Consider the following 16,662-nt stretch of genomic DNA (forward strand, 5'->3'; position numbering starts at 1 on the left):
CCCCCCCCCCCCCCCCCTTTTATTTTATTTTCTTTAAAGGAAGCATATTTTGTCCTTGATGTCGGGAGGCTGACGGCTCTAACCACTCCTCCTAACATTCCTGCCACTGTGGTAAAAACTGCAGACCTGGAGTTTGTCCACGTTTACAGCCCTCCGCTCCACATCTTCACCCACCCTGCAGGCCTGTACTTGAACGCACCTCGAATGACTCCTTTGCTCGTTTAAATCTTTTTTTTTTTTTTTAAGCGACTTTTTTGTGCAACAACAACAGAAAAAAAAACATGTTTGGCCTGTGCATGGTGGTGTCTTTCCTGTCTGCGTGGTTGTCCGCGGAGTGCAACCCCAGTCCCGTGTTGGGAGACGTGGTCGTGGACAGATACGACGTCCCCAAAGACTGTTTCAGGGAGGCGAAAACCGGGGACCATGTCCGCTACCACTACAACGCCACGTTTCTGAACGGGAGCGCGCTGGACTCAAGGTGAGTTGGACTCCCCCCCAAGTTTTATTCTTTCTATAAGTGATGGTGATGCTGCGGAGCTCGGCTTAAAGCTACTTTTAGGAGAAGTTAAAAAGGTTATTTACGCGTGCGTCTTTGGACGCGTCTGGGCGAGCAGAACCCCTCTCGCTTCTGTGCGCCTCATTCTCTGAAAGCTGAAAGTTCAGCCGCTTCTCTTCACTTCCTCATGTCCTCCTCCATGAAGCCACCAGAGAGGAGCAGCTAAAGTGGGCCTGCTCGGGGAGGGTCGGCTCATCGCCGGGGTGGACAAAGGCCTGCAGGGGATGTGCGTCACGGAGCGCAGGAGGATCACCATCCCTCCTCACCTGGCCTACGGGAGCGCCGGCGCAGGTAACACTCCCCCCCCCCCCCCCCCACACACACACACCGGTTTAATTCATTAATGCTTCAAGACTGAGCTCTTATTTTAGCTCCATGTCTTTTAAAAAAAAAAGGAAAAAGATAAATCAGACCATTTCATCTCAGTCTGAAACATAACAGTGCAGATACAGCAGCACGTTTTAGACTTAGTTTAATCATATTTTAGGTTAAAGTAACATCAATATTCCCTGATGATGCTCTGGTTTCCTTTGTTTTTAATGCATTTGCTGCACACTGAATACAACTAGTTTCCAGCCATTTTCCTCTCCTCAAACCTTCTATAGCCTCCTGACTACCAGGGAAAAATATTGTTGACTCACATTTTTTATTTACCAATCTCTGTAAGGTAAGTAGCCCCACCTCTTCACATTTGGTATCACTGAAAAGCCCTAAATGTCCTCTGTAGGTGGTAAAAAAAAAAAAGGTAATTCAGTAGTATGCAGTGAGTGGGACATATTCAGGTTTACAAATGTCCTCCACAGAGGACAGATTCGAACTACTGGTTGTTACCTGTTGTCTTTAACAGAGTGGTGAAACCATCTCCAGCTTGACACAAAAAAACTTTCCCACATTTACAGTAAATAGGATTTATAGGACATTTAATGCTGCATTGTCACACTTTTTTAAAAACTTGCCAACATCAAGATTCAAAGTTTTATTGATCAACTGGAGCAAATACTGTTCTGTTATCTGACGGTCATGTTCCAGTTTCATACAGTGTACCAACCTTGTTAAAGAGGACTTGGACTGAATTTGTATCCACACAGAAAACTCCAATCAAACCACAACCTGTAAACGACCCGTTTGCTCCTCCATCCCATTTTTCTTCCCAGGGGACGTGGTTCCTCCTGATGCCACGCTGGTGTTTGACGTCCACCTCCTGGATCTGTGGAACAAGGCCGACCTGGTCGTCACCAAAACCATCAGCACGCCCAAAGACTGCAAACGCTCCGTGATGCGCACAGACTTCGTGCGTTACCACTTCAACGGCACGCTGCTGGACGGCACCCCCTTCGACTCCAGGTCGGTTCTGCCCCGGGTCGCTGCTCCGAGAGCGCTCCGGTGACCTTTTTTTTTTTTTTTTAAATCAACCAGCAGATGGATTTAAACTGACGATTGTGTCCTCCAAATTTAAAGTTTCCTATGTATGTGTGTGTGTCTGCAATGTGCCACCCAGGTATATTGTTGTGTGTCTGACTTTGCGCTTGTGTGAGCCCTGCGCAGCTACACCAGGAAGCAGACCCACAACTCTTTGGTGGGTGAAGGCTGGCTGATCAAAGGCATGGACGAGGGGCTGCTGGGCATGTGTGTGGGCGAGACCAGGCACATCATCATCCCGCCGTTTAAAGCTTACGGGGAGAAAGGATCAGGTGAGAAGAAGTGCAAAGCGTGATCCTGGAAATGATTTTAATATTTAGAATCATTGTATGTTGGTAAATCTTTAACTAGTTGTGGTGTTTTATCGAGCCACCCTATGAGGTGTGATTTAGAAACTGATCATTTGAAGAAAGCTAAAGTGTTACATGAATTTAAATGTCTGAAATCCTCCACTTCCTGTCTGACAGGGACAGAGATCCCTCCCCAGGCCACTCTGGTGTTCAGGGTCCTGTTGGAGGACGTCCACAACCCCAAAGACAACGTCACCATCGAGAACCAGGTGGTGCCGGAGTCGTGCACTCGCAGGTCCGTGGTGGGGGACTACATTCGGTACCATTACAACGGGACCTTCCTGAACGGCATGACCTTTGACACCAGGTGAGCTCAGATGTAGTAGAAGTCGTTTGCTTTTGAATTAAAACTAGTACTAAAGAACCGTGACTTTTGTGACGCGGTGTGTATCTACTCATTTAGTTATCAGAGGAACAGCACTTACAACACGTACATCGGGATGGGCTACGTGATTCCGGGGATGGACCAGGCCCTGCTGGGAGTCTGCATCGGCGAGAGGAGGAGAGTCATCATTCCTCCACATCTGGCTTACGGAGAACAAGGAGCCGGTGAGTGAAAGAACGTTCTCCTGCACAGATTCACAACATCCTGAGAAAACTCTGCATCTTAAAGCCAAACAGGGTCGCTTTTTTCCATTAAGATTAAAGATTTGACTTCTGTCCAGGTGATGTGATCCCGCCGTCAGCAGTTCTGGTCTTTGACGTCCACGTGGTCGACTTCCATAACCCTGGCGATAAGGTGGAGATCCAGGTCACTTACAGACCGGAGGCGTGTAACGACACCACGGCTGTGAACGACCTCATCCACTACCACTACAACTGCTCTCTGCTGGACGGGACGCTGCTTTTCTCCTCGTGAGCCCCCCCGCTTGCAGTTCTCACGTTTCCCTTTCTGACCGGTTCGGCAGAAGTTCAGTTTGTTCAATCTTCGTCCTCAGACACGACAACGGGAACCTTCAGAACGCTGTTCTGGGGGCGGACAAGGTGATTGACGGGCTGGACGAAGGTCTGCAGGGGATGTGCGTCGGGGAGAAGAGGCTGGTCACCGTGCCGCCTCACCTCGGACACGGAGAACAAGGAGGTGAGAATTCAGCTTCAAAACACGGTTTCATTTATTCAGTTTAAACTAAAATCCATGACGACTTGCATGTCTACCTTTTGTGACTTGTTCAAAACCACGGTCCTCCTGTCTGTCAGGTTCTGGCGTTCCGAGCAGCGCCGTTCTGGTGTTTGACATCGAGCTGATGAGCATGGAGAAGGGCGTGCCGCCCGGTTACCTGTTCGTGTGGCTCAACGACTCCCCCAAAGATCTGTTTAAGCTCCTGGACGTGAACAAGAACGAAGAGGTGCCACTGGAAGAGGTAAACTACTAAATACTCTCCGGCTCAGTCACAACTTTTATTTATCCAACATGAAGGCTGCATTTGCAACTTACTGTGACTATAACTGTTTATTGTCAAATTTCTACCAAATAGCAATATGAACGGAAACTAAAGTTTACTGTTACCCTTTTTAGTTCATATAAAAAAAATCTAAACTCATAAATTATGGAGGCTCATGGGTAAAAAGGAAATGTGAGGTCATGAGAATCCATCCCCTCATTTTAAAACAAAAACAATGCACCCAGATTTACAACAACACAGGTGTCTTCATGCAGAGATGTAGTGTTTTCTCCGTTCACACTGAAAACAAAACACACCAGAAGTGAAGCCAGGGTTTAGGAACCGTCTACAAACGGTAAAATCAGGCTGTGATATTCACTCACGTCAAAAGAATTCTGTTTTTACCTAAACGCAGCCGATATTTATCTCCTTTTAATGTCATTTCAAAAGTCCAATTTGAAACATGCAGGTTTGTATATTCCTGGAAAATTGCAAAAACTTTATTCAGTTTAACACTCATCGACTTAATTTAAAATAAAGCTATAGTGCACTGAATGCAGCTGCTGGGAGATGATTGTAATTTTGCAGTAGATTCATGGCTTGTTTAGAAGTTGGTGATCTTGGAAATTAGAATTTGCTTAACTTTATAACGATACTAAACCCAAATAAACGACATATTGCTCTCAGCAAATCCAGATTATCTAAACCAGGGCTATTCAACTGGCGGCCCGCCAATTTTTTTTTTTTATTTTTTTTTTTCAAATTCTGTGGGTGCAGCCTATAGTCAGGTGCGTTCTGTAATCCGGAAAATAACATGACTATACAACTAAAACTTTAAAAATAAATAACAAATCTGAAAAAATAAATATTTCTGTCAAAGTGGCGATCTCGTTAATAAGACAATCTATGATCCTGTGCAGTCAGTTGTAGCAGCCAATCATCATTTAGTGTTCCTGGACCGTGAAGGCTAGAAGGCAAATGTTTGCTAATACAAAGAATAAGAAAACGGGGCATCACAATGTCACTGTCAAAGCTGAAAAAACGAAAAGTGGACCTAGAAAATCGAAAATTCAACAGTGAGTGGACAGATAAATATGTCTTCATTGAAACTACTGAAGGAAGGCCGATGTGTCTGCTCTGCAACGAGTGCTGCGCCATTGGGAAGGATTACAACCTGCGGAGGCATTTTCTGACCAAACACTGCGGCTTTGATCAGACCTTTCCACCTGGTTCTGATGTACGCCAGAAAAAGATTTTATGTCTCAAAGAAAATTATGAGCATAGCCGCGTTGTTTTCAGCAGGTCCTGCTCAAGTCAACAGCGAGCGACTGCAGCTTCTCTCCGTGTGGCATGGATCCTCGGCAAAAAGAAGCAGCCTTTCACCGATTCCGAGACGTTTAAAGAGTGCTTCATAGCTGCATTAGATGAAGTGGTCACTGACAATAAAATGAAAGAGCAAGTGCTAGCAAGCGTAAAATCCATACCTATGTCGGACACGTCTACTGGAAGAAGGATGGACGTTCTGGCATCAGAAGTTTTTGAAACTCTTTTGACCCGGTTGAGGAAAGCTAAAGTGATGTCTTTAGCAGTTGATGAATCCACTGATATTTCCGACACAGCTCAATTTTGTTTAATTGTTCGTTTTTTTGATGGTGACTGCTTCAGAGAGGACCTATTGGGCCTGATACCATTGGAAGGACACACCTCAGCGGCAATAATTTTTCAGAAAATTGTTGATTTTTTTAAAGACAACGGGCTGGATTTGGACCATGTTAATATGCTTGTGACTGATGGTGCACCTACAATGGCGGGGAAAGTAAATGGGCTGTCGGCTCGGCTGTCAGCTGTGGCACCGCGGATGAAATCCCTCCACTGCCTGATCCACCAGAGCGTTTTGTGTGCCAAACTCAGCGGTGAGTTGAAAAACACCATGGACTCAGTTATGTCTATAATTAACTTTATTCGATCAACATCCAGCCTCCAACACAGGCTGTTTCGCAGGCTGCTCGCTGACATGTCCGCTGAGCATCAGGACTTACTTTTGCATAACAATGTGCGCTGGTTAAGTAAGGGAAATGCGCTTAGAAGAGTCTGTGAGCTTCGGGAGGAAATTGTCAGGTTTTTGTCTGAGAGTAAACAAAACAGAGCCAGCACATTTCTGTCTCAGATGCTGGATGATGGGTTCGTGTCAGAGATGTGTTTTTTAAGTGACATCTTTCATCATTTGAATGACCTTAATCTGGGACTTCAAGGACAAAATAAAACAGTTGTTGATCTTGTGGAAAAATTGAGAGCGTTTCAAAGAAAACTTGTCCTGTTCTCATCTGATCTCTGTGATAAACTGCTCCATTTTCCCACACTGAGCAAACTGATGAAATCATCCGCACATGCTTCAGTCACACAAGTGATGTTAGATTTTTTAGACAAGTTAAGAGACAACTTTGCAGCCAGATTTAATGACTTTGACATGTCTGGGGAGTTGATGCAGTTTGTTCGGGACCCATTTGCTGATACAAAGATTCCCTCAGAAGCGCTGGACTCCCTTGCATCACTTCACATTAATGAAGGTGCTCTGCAGCTGGAGATCATTGACATGCAGGCATCATCTGCTCTGAAGCATGCTTATGACAAAGAAGGTTTCATGACGTTTTGGACTGAGTGGGTTGATGCAGAGAAATTCCCAAACATGAAAGAACTGGCTATTAATTTGTTAACTATGTTTGGGTCAACATACACATGCGAGTCCAGCTTCTCTCACATGAATGCCATTAAAACAAGTGCTCGTTCCTCCTTAACAAATGAGCGCCTGCATCATTGCTTGCGCATTGCTCTTACATCTTTTGAACCTGACTTTTCTGCCATTGTGCAGTCAAAGAAGTGCAATTTCTCTCATTAGTATGTGTAGTATGGTTACAATCTGTCAATATGTCAGTTTTCAAGTTCAATAACTTTGACATTCAAATTAGACAGACCACCATTGCATTTCTCCACAGTTGCATCAAAACAACACAAATAAAAATAAAAATGTGTTGTTAAATGTGTTATGTTATTTTTGTTGTACATTAGATTCTCACTTTTTTATGGGAAGAAAGTAGAAAATTTTTCTTTCATTTACACATTTTGGTTCTGTTTATTACATTTATGGTTCAATGCAGCAAAATAAACAAATTTAAAAAGTAACAGATCGTAGAAATACTTGTTTTTTTTACATAATAATTTTAAGTGCTGTACATCCGGCCCCCTGAGCTGTTGGCTTTCAGTAAATGTGGCCCTCTGAACAATTTAGTTGAATAGCCCTGATCTAAACTGAGGTGATGGATTTTTCTGACCTCATCTTTTATTTCTACCATGGCCCCTGGGGAGTCAGCGGTTCCTAACCCTGGTCCTCAAGGAACACTATCCTGCACATTTTCATTGTTTTCCTGCCTGCAGCCTGTTAATCACTCCCTCATTTAAATCAGGGAAACAACTAAAACATGCAGGATAGTGTTCCTCAAGGACCAGGGTTGGGAATCACTAGAAACTAAAAAAAACAAAAAAACAATTAGTTTACTTTGGCTCCATCTGGTGGTGATATCAGGCATAACACTGCTGGCTGCTGAAGAGTCCAAACCAAATTTTACAATTTATCATTAATAATAAAAACTGAGCCATCACTCATGTCTGCTGTTACTGATGATGTTTTGTCTTTTGAACTTTTAGTTTGGGGAGTTCATCAAGCTGCAAGTGGCCGAAGGAAAAGGCCGGATCAAGCCCGGCCAGACCATGGAGGCGGTCGTGGCCGACATGTTCCACAATCAGGACCGCAATAAAGACGGCGTGATAACGGCCAACGAGCTCAAACTAAAGACGGACGAAGACCAAGAACGGGAGCAGGCGGCGCACGAGGAGTTGTGAGAAGAGAAAAAGAAAGTTTTGGTTTTCTCTCAGGAATAAACCTAAAAAAAAAAAAAAAAAACACCCACTTTTTTTTTTTTTTTAAAGAAGAGCAATCAGAGTCACAGTTTATTATTTACAATAACCCACTGGACAATCTTTTCAAATGACAAAACAAAAACAGTTTTGTGGAGTTTTTTGCTGCATGTGTTTAGTGTTTAGAAACAAGCACCTTTGTCCCTGAACGTTACATTATTAAAGTGTTTGTCAGAAAAGTTGTTTCAGTTTTTCTACAGCAGCAGAAACCTTATATCTTGAGTATTTCTTAAATGGAGAACAAGGTAAATAAAGAACATCTGTGTGTTTTAAACCTTTTCAACGCTGGTTTGGGGGTGAACCGTCAGTTCAAGTCTGTATATTTAGGTCGGTTTTGTAAGAAGCCTGTCAGAAAACACTTACTCTTAATAAAATACTAGTTTTATCATTTCATTTTCACTATTCTGTATATTGTAAAAAACTAAAATCTCAGTAAGAACTTCTTTATATTAATGGGAAACTAATAAAAATCACAAAATAATTTACGTCCACAACAAGTCTGTACTAACTATTTGAGCTCCAGACGCAGCTGAAAAGACACTTTCTGTGCAAACTTTACTTCTAGTGGGAAGATCTGTTCTTCTATTTAGGGAGACACTTCTGTGCAGAAGCAGCTTTGTGTCAAAGGTTCAAAACCAACTTGACAAACGAGCCGAAAGACTGACTGACTACATTCCAGCCTGAGTTACTGACTGTACGCTGAGGCCTGAACATCTAGTACTTACAGTTTAGACACAAAATGCACATAGTTGTAGGTCCAAGTTGGAACATGAAACATTTTGTACTCAGGGTCATTGAGTAAAACTGAAATAAAGGTTTTTTAAAAAGGCATAAAAATTTCTCTGCTACTCTACGAGACATTAGGCGATTTCCTGAGTAAAAGACCACTTTTGAGGTCTGGTTTGTTCAAAACAAACAAGCTCATCTCTGAGTTTGAGGTGTCCACCTTATTCTGTCCTTGTCTCTGAGGTTATGTACCTGAGGATGGCATTTGGGACGTCCAGCGTCTCGTCCTGCACCAGCACGACGTCGAACGAGTTGACGTACGCCTCCTTCCTCTCCTCCACCTGAGAAGAAGGAAACAGGAAATGAGCCGAGGGTTCCTACGCTGCATGTGCTGATAAATAATAAGTAAATAATAATAATAATAATAATAATAATAATAATAAGCTGACCTGTTCGTTGAGGAAGCCAATGGTCAGGGTGTTCTGGGGCTCAGCGATGCCGTCGGCCATTTTCAGGTCTCCCAGAGAGTCTCCCAGCAGCAGGACGTTGGGTCGACCCTGCAGCTCTTTGAGCCCGGCGGCGTGGGACTGTGCAGCTTCGTGCTTGTTGTAGGAGTGGATCAGCTGGCCTTTAAAGGCTCGCAGGACCCCCTTAACATCAAGATAATCCAAGTTATTAATGTAAGCTTGCAGACATAGAAGAAGACTAAACACAGACATAAAATAATTAAAGTATGTATATTCAGACTTAACAGGAAGTTGCAACATCTGCAGGAACATGCGCTACAATGTCAGGAAATCACGAGGCGTGTCGTTAAACTCACGGTGTGGTCGAAGTCCATGTAGTTGGAGATGACGTGGATGTTGGGATGGAAGACGTGGTTTTGTCGGATCACCTCCTCCAGCACGTCTCCGACACCAGCGGAGAAGATCAGGAGAGGAACCTGGCGCTCCAGCAGGCAGTCGAAGAACACTTTGTAGCCGTCTCTAGGAAACACAAACAAACCATCCAAACGTATAAATAAAAAACTACCGGTTTAAATAACTGCGTCTCTGGATTTATTCTAAAATCTTTGGACAAAACAAAACAAAAAGTCCAGAATGGTTTATGACTGAAGCCGCTGAGGAGTAACTTCAGATCCGAGTACCTGAGTATGACACTGGATTCCTTCACAGCATGACTCAGCAAATCCTTCCTGACCTTCTGCTGAATCAGCAGCTCGTGGATTTTCGTCCACCTGTAAATTGAGGTTTAAGCCCTCAGCCATCTTTATCTTCACATAAACACTCCAAATATATGGATAATTTTTTCTCTCTCTCAATTTTGTTCTGTTTAGAAACAATTTGAGAAGATGTATGCATGTTTACACTATATTTAAAATTAGGTTAAATTACAGGCAAATATTGAAATTAACAAAAGGTTTATTTCTTACCACTCCACCATGTGAGGCATCTTCTCCTCCATACTGAGGCTCGTGGTGATTTCTATGGGATGATACGTGTTTGACAGCTCCATCACCTGCAGCGGGTAAGAAATGAAGCTGAATGTTAGTTTTACATGCCAACCAAACACAGGAAGTTCATCCAGTCATAACCTCAGGTAAGATTTGGAGCTTTAAATGTGGAGGTTTGTGAAAGGAACAAAATTACCTTTTCGGAGCAGTCTTCGTTAACCAACCACTTCTTTTCAAGGATGTCTTAAAAGAATGTAAAATATATATATATTTATATGTAACTGCACAAGAGTCAATCAAGAATAAAAAAAAGTTGTTGTTTTCAGACTCTAAAGTGTCTTAGGTTGTGTACGAGCGAAAACCACTTTAAGAAAAATGTTCCTCTTTGTCAAGCTTCAGAAAGCCAGAACTAGTAAACAGGGATTAAGTATCGAAGTCCTTACAATCATAAAATGACTAGTTTTAATATGACCTGATGATCTGTGAGCTTACTGTGGGTGTTGGGAACTTGAGCGCCGTTGTGAGCAAATCTGGTGAGAGTCGAGTCAAAGTCGGCGATGACCTGTGAGCTCAGAAAAACAAACCAGAGTTACAATTCAGTCACATATCTTATTTGAAGAGAGACTTTATCGTTGTGGTTTTGTGCTCCTTTATGAAGACTCACAACAAAGGCTATTTTAGTCCTCAGGAGAGTAGTTTTTTTCCATGTTCAGACGAAGTTCTTCGATCTGAGGCACCCAAATAAACACATCGACATGAATGACCTCTTACCTGCAGGCTGCCTGCGCCTGCCGCCTGCATGGCGCGGAGCGTCTCCTTCACTCTGCTGAACTCTCTAATTATCACGGAGGACCTGGACAACTCTGGGATCTGGAGATGGACAGAGAGAAAGACACTCAGTCTAAAAATTAAAACCACATGATAGATTGTTTGTATTACAGGCCTAAAAGGATGCATATCACCCGCCGCCTTTTATGGTAGCATTATTATAGACGTTTTGGTCAAACCTTCTGATGTTCCACACAATCTCAGGCAATGTTGTGAGATTTTGCTAAATGTGTAAGAGCTCAAAGCATGTAGGCGGCCATGTTGATGTGGATTACTTCCTGGAAGTTTTATTAAAATTCATCCAGTGCTTCATAATATTTGCTAACAGGTAGACAAGAGTTGACATAAACAGTTAATGCCAATATTTTAAGAAGATTTGCAATGAGTAGCACTTAGACTACGCGTTGGAGATGACTCAAGAATATTTCTTAAGAATATTTAATGGGGTGGGGGGTTGTGAGAGATCTGTTACCAATCTTGATATAATAGGCATTGTCGATTAACTATAATAATAATAAAATCCTAAACTATTTGTTAAAAGATGCTACTAGTTCAACAAATGTGTTAGCAACCTAGAGCAACGTTTAACATAGTTAGCTTGCACCGAAGAAAACTCAACATTTCAATAAATAAATTAAAAACACTTTTTTTGTTGTTGTTAACGCCTCCATAAGTCAGTAAAAAAGTGTCCTAACTTTAATGTCTCGGCACTCGAAACGTTTACTCTTTACTTACCATTTTCACACGGAATGAGGTGTCGAGCTAGCAGCTGTTTTAAACGTTAGCATGAGAAGCTAAATGAAAAACTTTGGTCCATTTTTACGGCTCTTCCGCGTGCGGCACCAGCCGGAGTCCCCTCCCCCGAAGCGTAAACATGGTTCCGGAATACATTGGTTCCCACCTCTTTAAGACGAATAACTAAAGACATTCCCGCCCGTGAAAGGAGTATTTTTTTCTATTAGTGATATTTTTGAAACAAAACAATCTAAAAAAGTTTATGAAATGATTAAGCATAGATAAGACGACTAATACGAATTTTTTTGATTACCACTGAGGTTTTTATTATTTAAAGGTCACACCACAATAAAGTTGTTAAATGTTGTCTTAAGCATTGTGCCGCTTTAACAAAAGGATCCTTCATGTAAAAACAGAAGCTTAGAGTTCTTTAAGACAGAAATAGGTTAAAGTGCACATATCTCGAGAATAAAATAAATGAAAATAATTCCAAGAAAATAAACAATATCCCAAAATGTCACCAAATTATTTCACCTAAAGATAAATAAAACTAGTACATCACACAGCACGGCTGCTTAAAATCTAAATTTATGGTACGATATGTCAGAAATTAAATATCTAAAATCAAACGGGAGAAAACCAACTTGAAAACAGTGTGATAAAAGGGCAAAAAAAACAAATGAGTCATAAGAAAAAAATCTCAAACCTACTAAAATTAGGCAATATTCTTAAGGCATGAAGAGAGCTTCGTTTTCAAAAATAACTTCTTGTTACAATCATAGAGACATTTGGCTTATTTTAAATCTTCACGACTTCCAAAACCAGAAAGGTTCAACTGGGTAAACTATTTAGGAGGTGCAAAATATTTAACAGACGGGTGTTGGTAGAGCAAAAAGTCTTATATAATCTGCAGAAATTAAATGGAGAATCTCAAAATATGACCCTGATATCAACAAACGATATTCATGAATTCCAACAAAGTAAAAAAAACCAAACAAACAAAATAAAAACAAATGTTAATGTATTTCTCTTATTTTGATTTCAGCACTAAGATAGTTTAGCACTTTAGTCTGACAGACGTTACAAGATTTTAAAGTTTACACCTCCTTTGGAAAGGCATCTTGTCCAGCATTAAGCAGTGACACTTGTTCTTTTTTCCCCAAGACTTAAAATTTTCTTGGAAATTAGATAATTTGTTTTGTCTCAGAAATTAAAGTTACAATTACTGCTAGATTAAAAGTAAGGCATAAAATAATAATGAAATTCCAAAATGAATATGTCAGACTGATCATTTAGTACCCTTAATGACTAACTTTTTATGTTTATCTCTTGTTTTCCGATTTGAAACCTTTCTATTCCTTCATTTTTTGTTTTTACCTGTTTTTCGGTGCAGGGTTGAGGGGAGCTGGTGCCCAGGGGACATCCTGGACAGGTCAAAAGTCCATCACAGGAAAACGGAGACAACCATTCAAGCTCTCACTCACACCTAATGACAACTCTGAGAGGTCAATTTACATAACATGCATGTTTTTGTGGGCTGTGAGAGGAAACTGGAGAACACATGCAAAACCCACACATGACCGTGGAGAACATAAGATGCACACAGAAAGGCCAAAGATGAGTTTTGAACCTGCAACCTTCCAGCTATCAGGATGCTTGAAACTTGCTCCAGGTAAACCAATAAGAACACTTCATTCATAAAAAAATAATAAAATAAATGAAGACCAGAAAGCCTTTTATCAACAAAAAGCATCTTGTTCACATCGGAGTCTCTGATCCTCACTTCAGCACTCGATCTGAGCTTGCAGCTGTCTCCTCACAGTGAGGGAACGCCGACGGAGGTGCTGCATCAGCCGCACGTGGCCCTGCTGGCGAGCCAGGTTCTGCGGCATGGGGTAGCGCTGGCAGCCGTGCAAGTACCTGTACGGGATGCGAACGTGGCAGGCCACCGCTCGGCAGCGCGGCTCGGGCAGCGGCGGCAGCAGCGTCCAGCACTTCCTCTCCGAGCAGTAACGGTATGCCTCCTTTCGGTACTGCTTCTCCAAGTTGTTGCTGTTCCGCCACCCGCCAATGATGAAGATGTCGTCGCCGAGGTGGCAGATGGCGGCGCCTTCCATGCCGAGGACCTCTGACGGGAGGCTGTTGAGGATGTCGTCTGAGATGTTTCGGCTTATCTTCTGCTGAGCGTCCTCGTGTGAGACTTTGTAGTTCTTAGGGCAACAGGAAGCGGTGTGGTAGAAATTCGTGCTTGCAACAGCCATCTGAAATCTGCTGTAATTGTCGAGTAGAGGCAATGACTGCACTTCCTGCCACTTGTGACTCTCTGTATCGTAGCACGCCGTCACAGTGATCAGTCCATCATCGTGGTCTATGTCTACAGGCGTCCTAGCCATCACGTACACATATTGATCCTCGACACTCACTGTTTTTACGTCTCTGAGGATCATCGGCGCCGGCTCGAGACTAACCCACTGATCCAGCTCAGGTTTGTAGGCTGTGACGTCCTTAAAGCCCGGGCTGAAGTTTCCGTGACCGCCGATGCCATAGAGAACATCCCCGACACACGTGAGGCCGAAGGAGTGCTTGCGCGTGCTCAGGCTGCTCATCTGCTCCCAGCAGTTGAGGCTCGTGTTGTAGCGCTCCACCATCCTCGCAAAGCCGGGCTCCATGGAGCCCGCCACGTACACGTGGCCCTCGGTGACCGAGATGGCATGACCATCGAGGTAGTTATGAATGTGCGGCAGGTTGACCCAACGATCCTCAGCAACAAAGTAGCCCACGCACTCACTGAGGTACTCCCCGCCCTCTGAAACACCCCCTATCACCATGATCACGTCCATGTTCTGCCCAAGGCGTGGCTGGACAGCGCCCGTGTAGGAGGAACAGAGCTCCGGAGTGGCTGACTTGAGGCTCTCGGAGCGAACGGCGTGAAACTCAAACGCATCGAGCACCAGCTGCTGACACGCGGCGCTGTTCACCACCAGGGGTTCCTTTTTCACCACACACGTCAGGTAGGACGGCGAGATCTGCGGCAGCCTTAAAAGCTTAAACAGCTCTTCAAAGTACTTCTCCCGCTCCTTTGTGTTCTGGCGGACCCACTTCACCATAACCTCGAACAGCTCCTGTTCAGAGTCCACTGTGATCTCCGTGTCCGACAGCCAGTTGCGGACCAGGTGGAACGGCAGAGTGTCGAACGCCTCGTTGCAGGTGCTCTTGTTGAAGTTTCTTCGGATCGTCTCTGCAGCTTCCAGAGCGAGCTGATCCAGGGAGTACATGTGGGCCAGGCTGTGCACAGCAACACAGTTGGACAGGCTCAAGTTCTTCACCAGAAACTCACCGCAGAAGCTCTTCAGCTGCCCCAGCAGGAACCTGATGGAAGAAGATTTCAGAACTTAAAACAGTTTCAATGGATAAAAGTGGAATATAGGACTAGTTGATCGCTGAGAGCAGCAACAGTGGTTATAACTGGTTAGATTTGTTCTGATTAACTAGCTGATTATATTACTGACTGGTCTAGTCATAAAAACTGCATGTCGTCACATGACCCCCCCCAAAGGGAAACGGTTTATCAAAGATAGTTTTAAAGAAAGTTTGAGCTATGTATCTAACTTAGAGAAGGGGTCAATTTGGGGTAAAATGTGAAACTAAAACTCAAGTTTACCAATAACTGTCCAGTAGAAATGCTATACAGGTCATAACTGTCAATTATTTGTTTTGTTGTGATTTTAAATTGTTCAAATTCAAATTTATTGCAGAGATAATAACGATCAGCTTAGGTTTCAACCAAACACCACAACCAGTATCTTCAATAGCGTCTGGAGCTAAATATCCATTCAATAAACTTAGATTTGCATTGATATTTTAAGGTTAACAGTATTATTATCCTCTGTGTCCTCAGAAAAATGTATTTTTAAATTTAATTTGTGTTTAGACATGAGCTGAGCTAATGATGCAGTGTGATAAAAAAATAGAAGAGGGGAGAAAATGGAAAAGGTGAATTTGAGAAAAGGAAATAAATAAAAGTTAGAATGATAAAATAACACATAAAAATAAGTACTTGAAAACTACTAACAACTTTAGGTGATTACATAAAGAATAAAAATAACTAATTCTTAAAAAATAGAAACAATAAAAAAGCAAATAAGATTGTAAATTAAAAGCTTAAATATAGATAATGCTGCTGTAATAACATCATAAAAATATCAGTTTATGGCACAATTCAGAGCAGTAATTGAATCTCTCCTTTTTATCGTTTTATAGCATTTGTTGACACAATAATGAATTTGTTGAGTCATTTATTTTTTTCTGTTTTTGTTTTTAAACATGGCAGCTTCAGACTTCCATACATTTCAGCTAATTTTGAACCCAATGCATTAAAGCCTATTTATTTCCAGGTTATTAGTTTAATCAGATAACTGACTGCTGCATACATGGAGCAAACATGCCAAATAATCTGTTTGTTTGGTAAAAAATAAAAATAAATACTGGAATAAATAAGCTTTATTTCAGGGTTCTTTGGTGGCAGACATTCTTTTGGAATGTAAACATGCATGTCTGCCTAAGAAAACACCATAAATGTTCCCAAACTATGTCAGTAAATCACCTGTCAGCAAGCTCCAGCACCTCGTTGACGTTGGCGGCGCTTATCCGGACTTCCCCGGTGTACATGAACTGGATGACGGTCTCCACGCTCTCCGGGTCGGGCCCCGCCGCGGAGCTCCACTCCTTAAGCTCCACCCGGCCGGTCCGGGACTCCGAGAACTGGCCGCCCAGCAGCAGCTCGAAGTACTGCGAGGCCGCGGACAGGACCGAGCGGTGGGCGGGCACGGACCGGACCCTCGGCCCGGACGCGCCCCCGAAGCTGAAGAGCAGGGTCAGGTCGCAGAACAGCCCCGCCTTCCTCTGCTCGTTCTGCCGCCGGGAGAGCTCCGAGCAGTGGGCCGAGCAGGTGAACTCCTCGGCCTCCTCCGGCTCGCCGTCACCTGTTACCTGCCCGCCGCCGCCGCTCTCCTCCGGCGCCTCTGCAGCCGCCGCCTCCGCCATTCCGACGCAAAAGGAGAAACTCAAAGGTAAATGAAACCTCTGGACTACCTTCGGGACGAAGTCATAGGTGTGCGTGAAACACGTCGACAAACTTCCAAACACTGTCATGCGTCCGTAGGTTCGGAGGCCCCCGGAACGCTCACTTCCGCCTTCAGGTAAACAGAGACGCAGAAACTGGCCGCCGACTCTGAAAGGTAA

The 16,662-nt window shown here is 43.3% G+C and overlaps 3 protein-coding genes across 3 annotated transcripts; 1 reads left to right on the forward strand and 2 right to left on the reverse strand.

Moving 5' to 3' along the window:
• The first annotated feature begins 281 nt into the window (after nt 1-281).
• Nucleotides 282-7,690, forward strand: fkbp10b (FKBP prolyl isomerase 10b). Its single transcript, XM_017439312.3, has 10 exons — nt 282-478; nt 702-847; nt 1,711-1,900; nt 2,102-2,247; nt 2,443-2,632; nt 2,729-2,874; nt 2,991-3,180; nt 3,264-3,406; nt 3,523-3,686; nt 7,410-7,690. The coding sequence occupies exons 1-10, from the start codon at nt 282-284 to the stop codon at nt 7,602-7,604; spliced, it is 1,707 nt and encodes a 568-aa protein (XP_017294801.1). The 3' UTR covers nt 7,605-7,690.
• A 9-nt stretch (nt 7,691-7,699) lies between these two features.
• On the reverse strand, nt 7,700-11,547 carry LOC108247061 (7-methylguanosine phosphate-specific 5'-nucleotidase-like). Its single transcript, XM_017434923.3, has 9 exons — nt 11,422-11,547; nt 10,630-10,728; nt 10,351-10,420; nt 10,055-10,101; nt 9,838-9,923; nt 9,553-9,642; nt 9,229-9,391; nt 8,855-9,055; nt 7,700-8,746 (listed from the first exon to the last, which is right to left on the reverse strand). The coding sequence occupies exons 1-9, from the start codon at nt 11,422-11,424 to the stop codon at nt 8,627-8,629; spliced, it is 879 nt and encodes a 292-aa protein (XP_017290412.1). The 5' UTR covers nt 11,425-11,547; the 3' UTR covers nt 7,700-8,626.
• Nucleotides 11,548-11,721: 174 nt separating this feature from the next.
• Nucleotides 11,722-16,662, reverse strand: klhl11 (kelch-like family member 11). Its single transcript, XM_017434595.3, has 2 exons — nt 16,025-16,662; nt 11,722-14,790 (listed from the first exon to the last, which is right to left on the reverse strand). Exons 1-2 carry the CDS (start codon nt 16,570-16,572, stop codon nt 13,206-13,208), a joined length of 2,133 nt encoding a protein of 710 aa, XP_017290084.1. The 5' UTR covers nt 16,573-16,662; the 3' UTR covers nt 11,722-13,205.

Source organism: Kryptolebias marmoratus, linkage group LG17 (genome assembly GCF_001649575.2).
Source record: "Kryptolebias marmoratus isolate JLee-2015 linkage group LG17, ASM164957v2, whole genome shotgun sequence".
Lineage (NCBI taxonomy): Eukaryota > Metazoa > Chordata > Actinopteri > Cyprinodontiformes > Rivulidae > Kryptolebias > Kryptolebias marmoratus.

Coding starts and splice junctions, on each gene's coding strand:
- LOC108247061 (XM_017434923.3), bottom strand. Junction 9,392..9,552: donor GAATCCAGTGTCATACTCAG/GTACTCGGATCT, acceptor TGTGTTTCCTAG/AGACGGCTACAAAGTGTTCT. Junction 8,747..8,854: donor TTGGCTTCCTCAACGAACAG/GTCAGCTTATTA, acceptor CCTTCTTCTCAG/GTGGAGGAGAGGAAGGAGGC.
- klhl11 (XM_017434595.3), bottom strand. CDS start 16,572: ATGACAGTGTTTGGAAGTTTGTCGACGTGTTTCACGCACACCTATGAC. Junction 14,791..16,024: donor GTGCTGGAGCTTGCTGACAG/GTGATTTACTGA, acceptor TTCTTCCATCAG/GTTCCTGCTGGGGCAGCTGA.
- fkbp10b (XM_017439312.3), top strand. CDS start 282: ATGTTTGGCCTGTGCATGGTGGTGTCTTTCCTGTCTGCGTGGTTGTCC. Junction 479..701: donor GGGAGCGCGCTGGACTCAAG/GTGAGTTGGACT, acceptor TCCTCCATGAAG/CCACCAGAGAGGAGCAGCTA. Junction 2,875..2,990: donor TTACGGAGAACAAGGAGCCG/GTGAGTGAAAGA, acceptor ACTTCTGTCCAG/GTGATGTGATCCCGCCGTCA.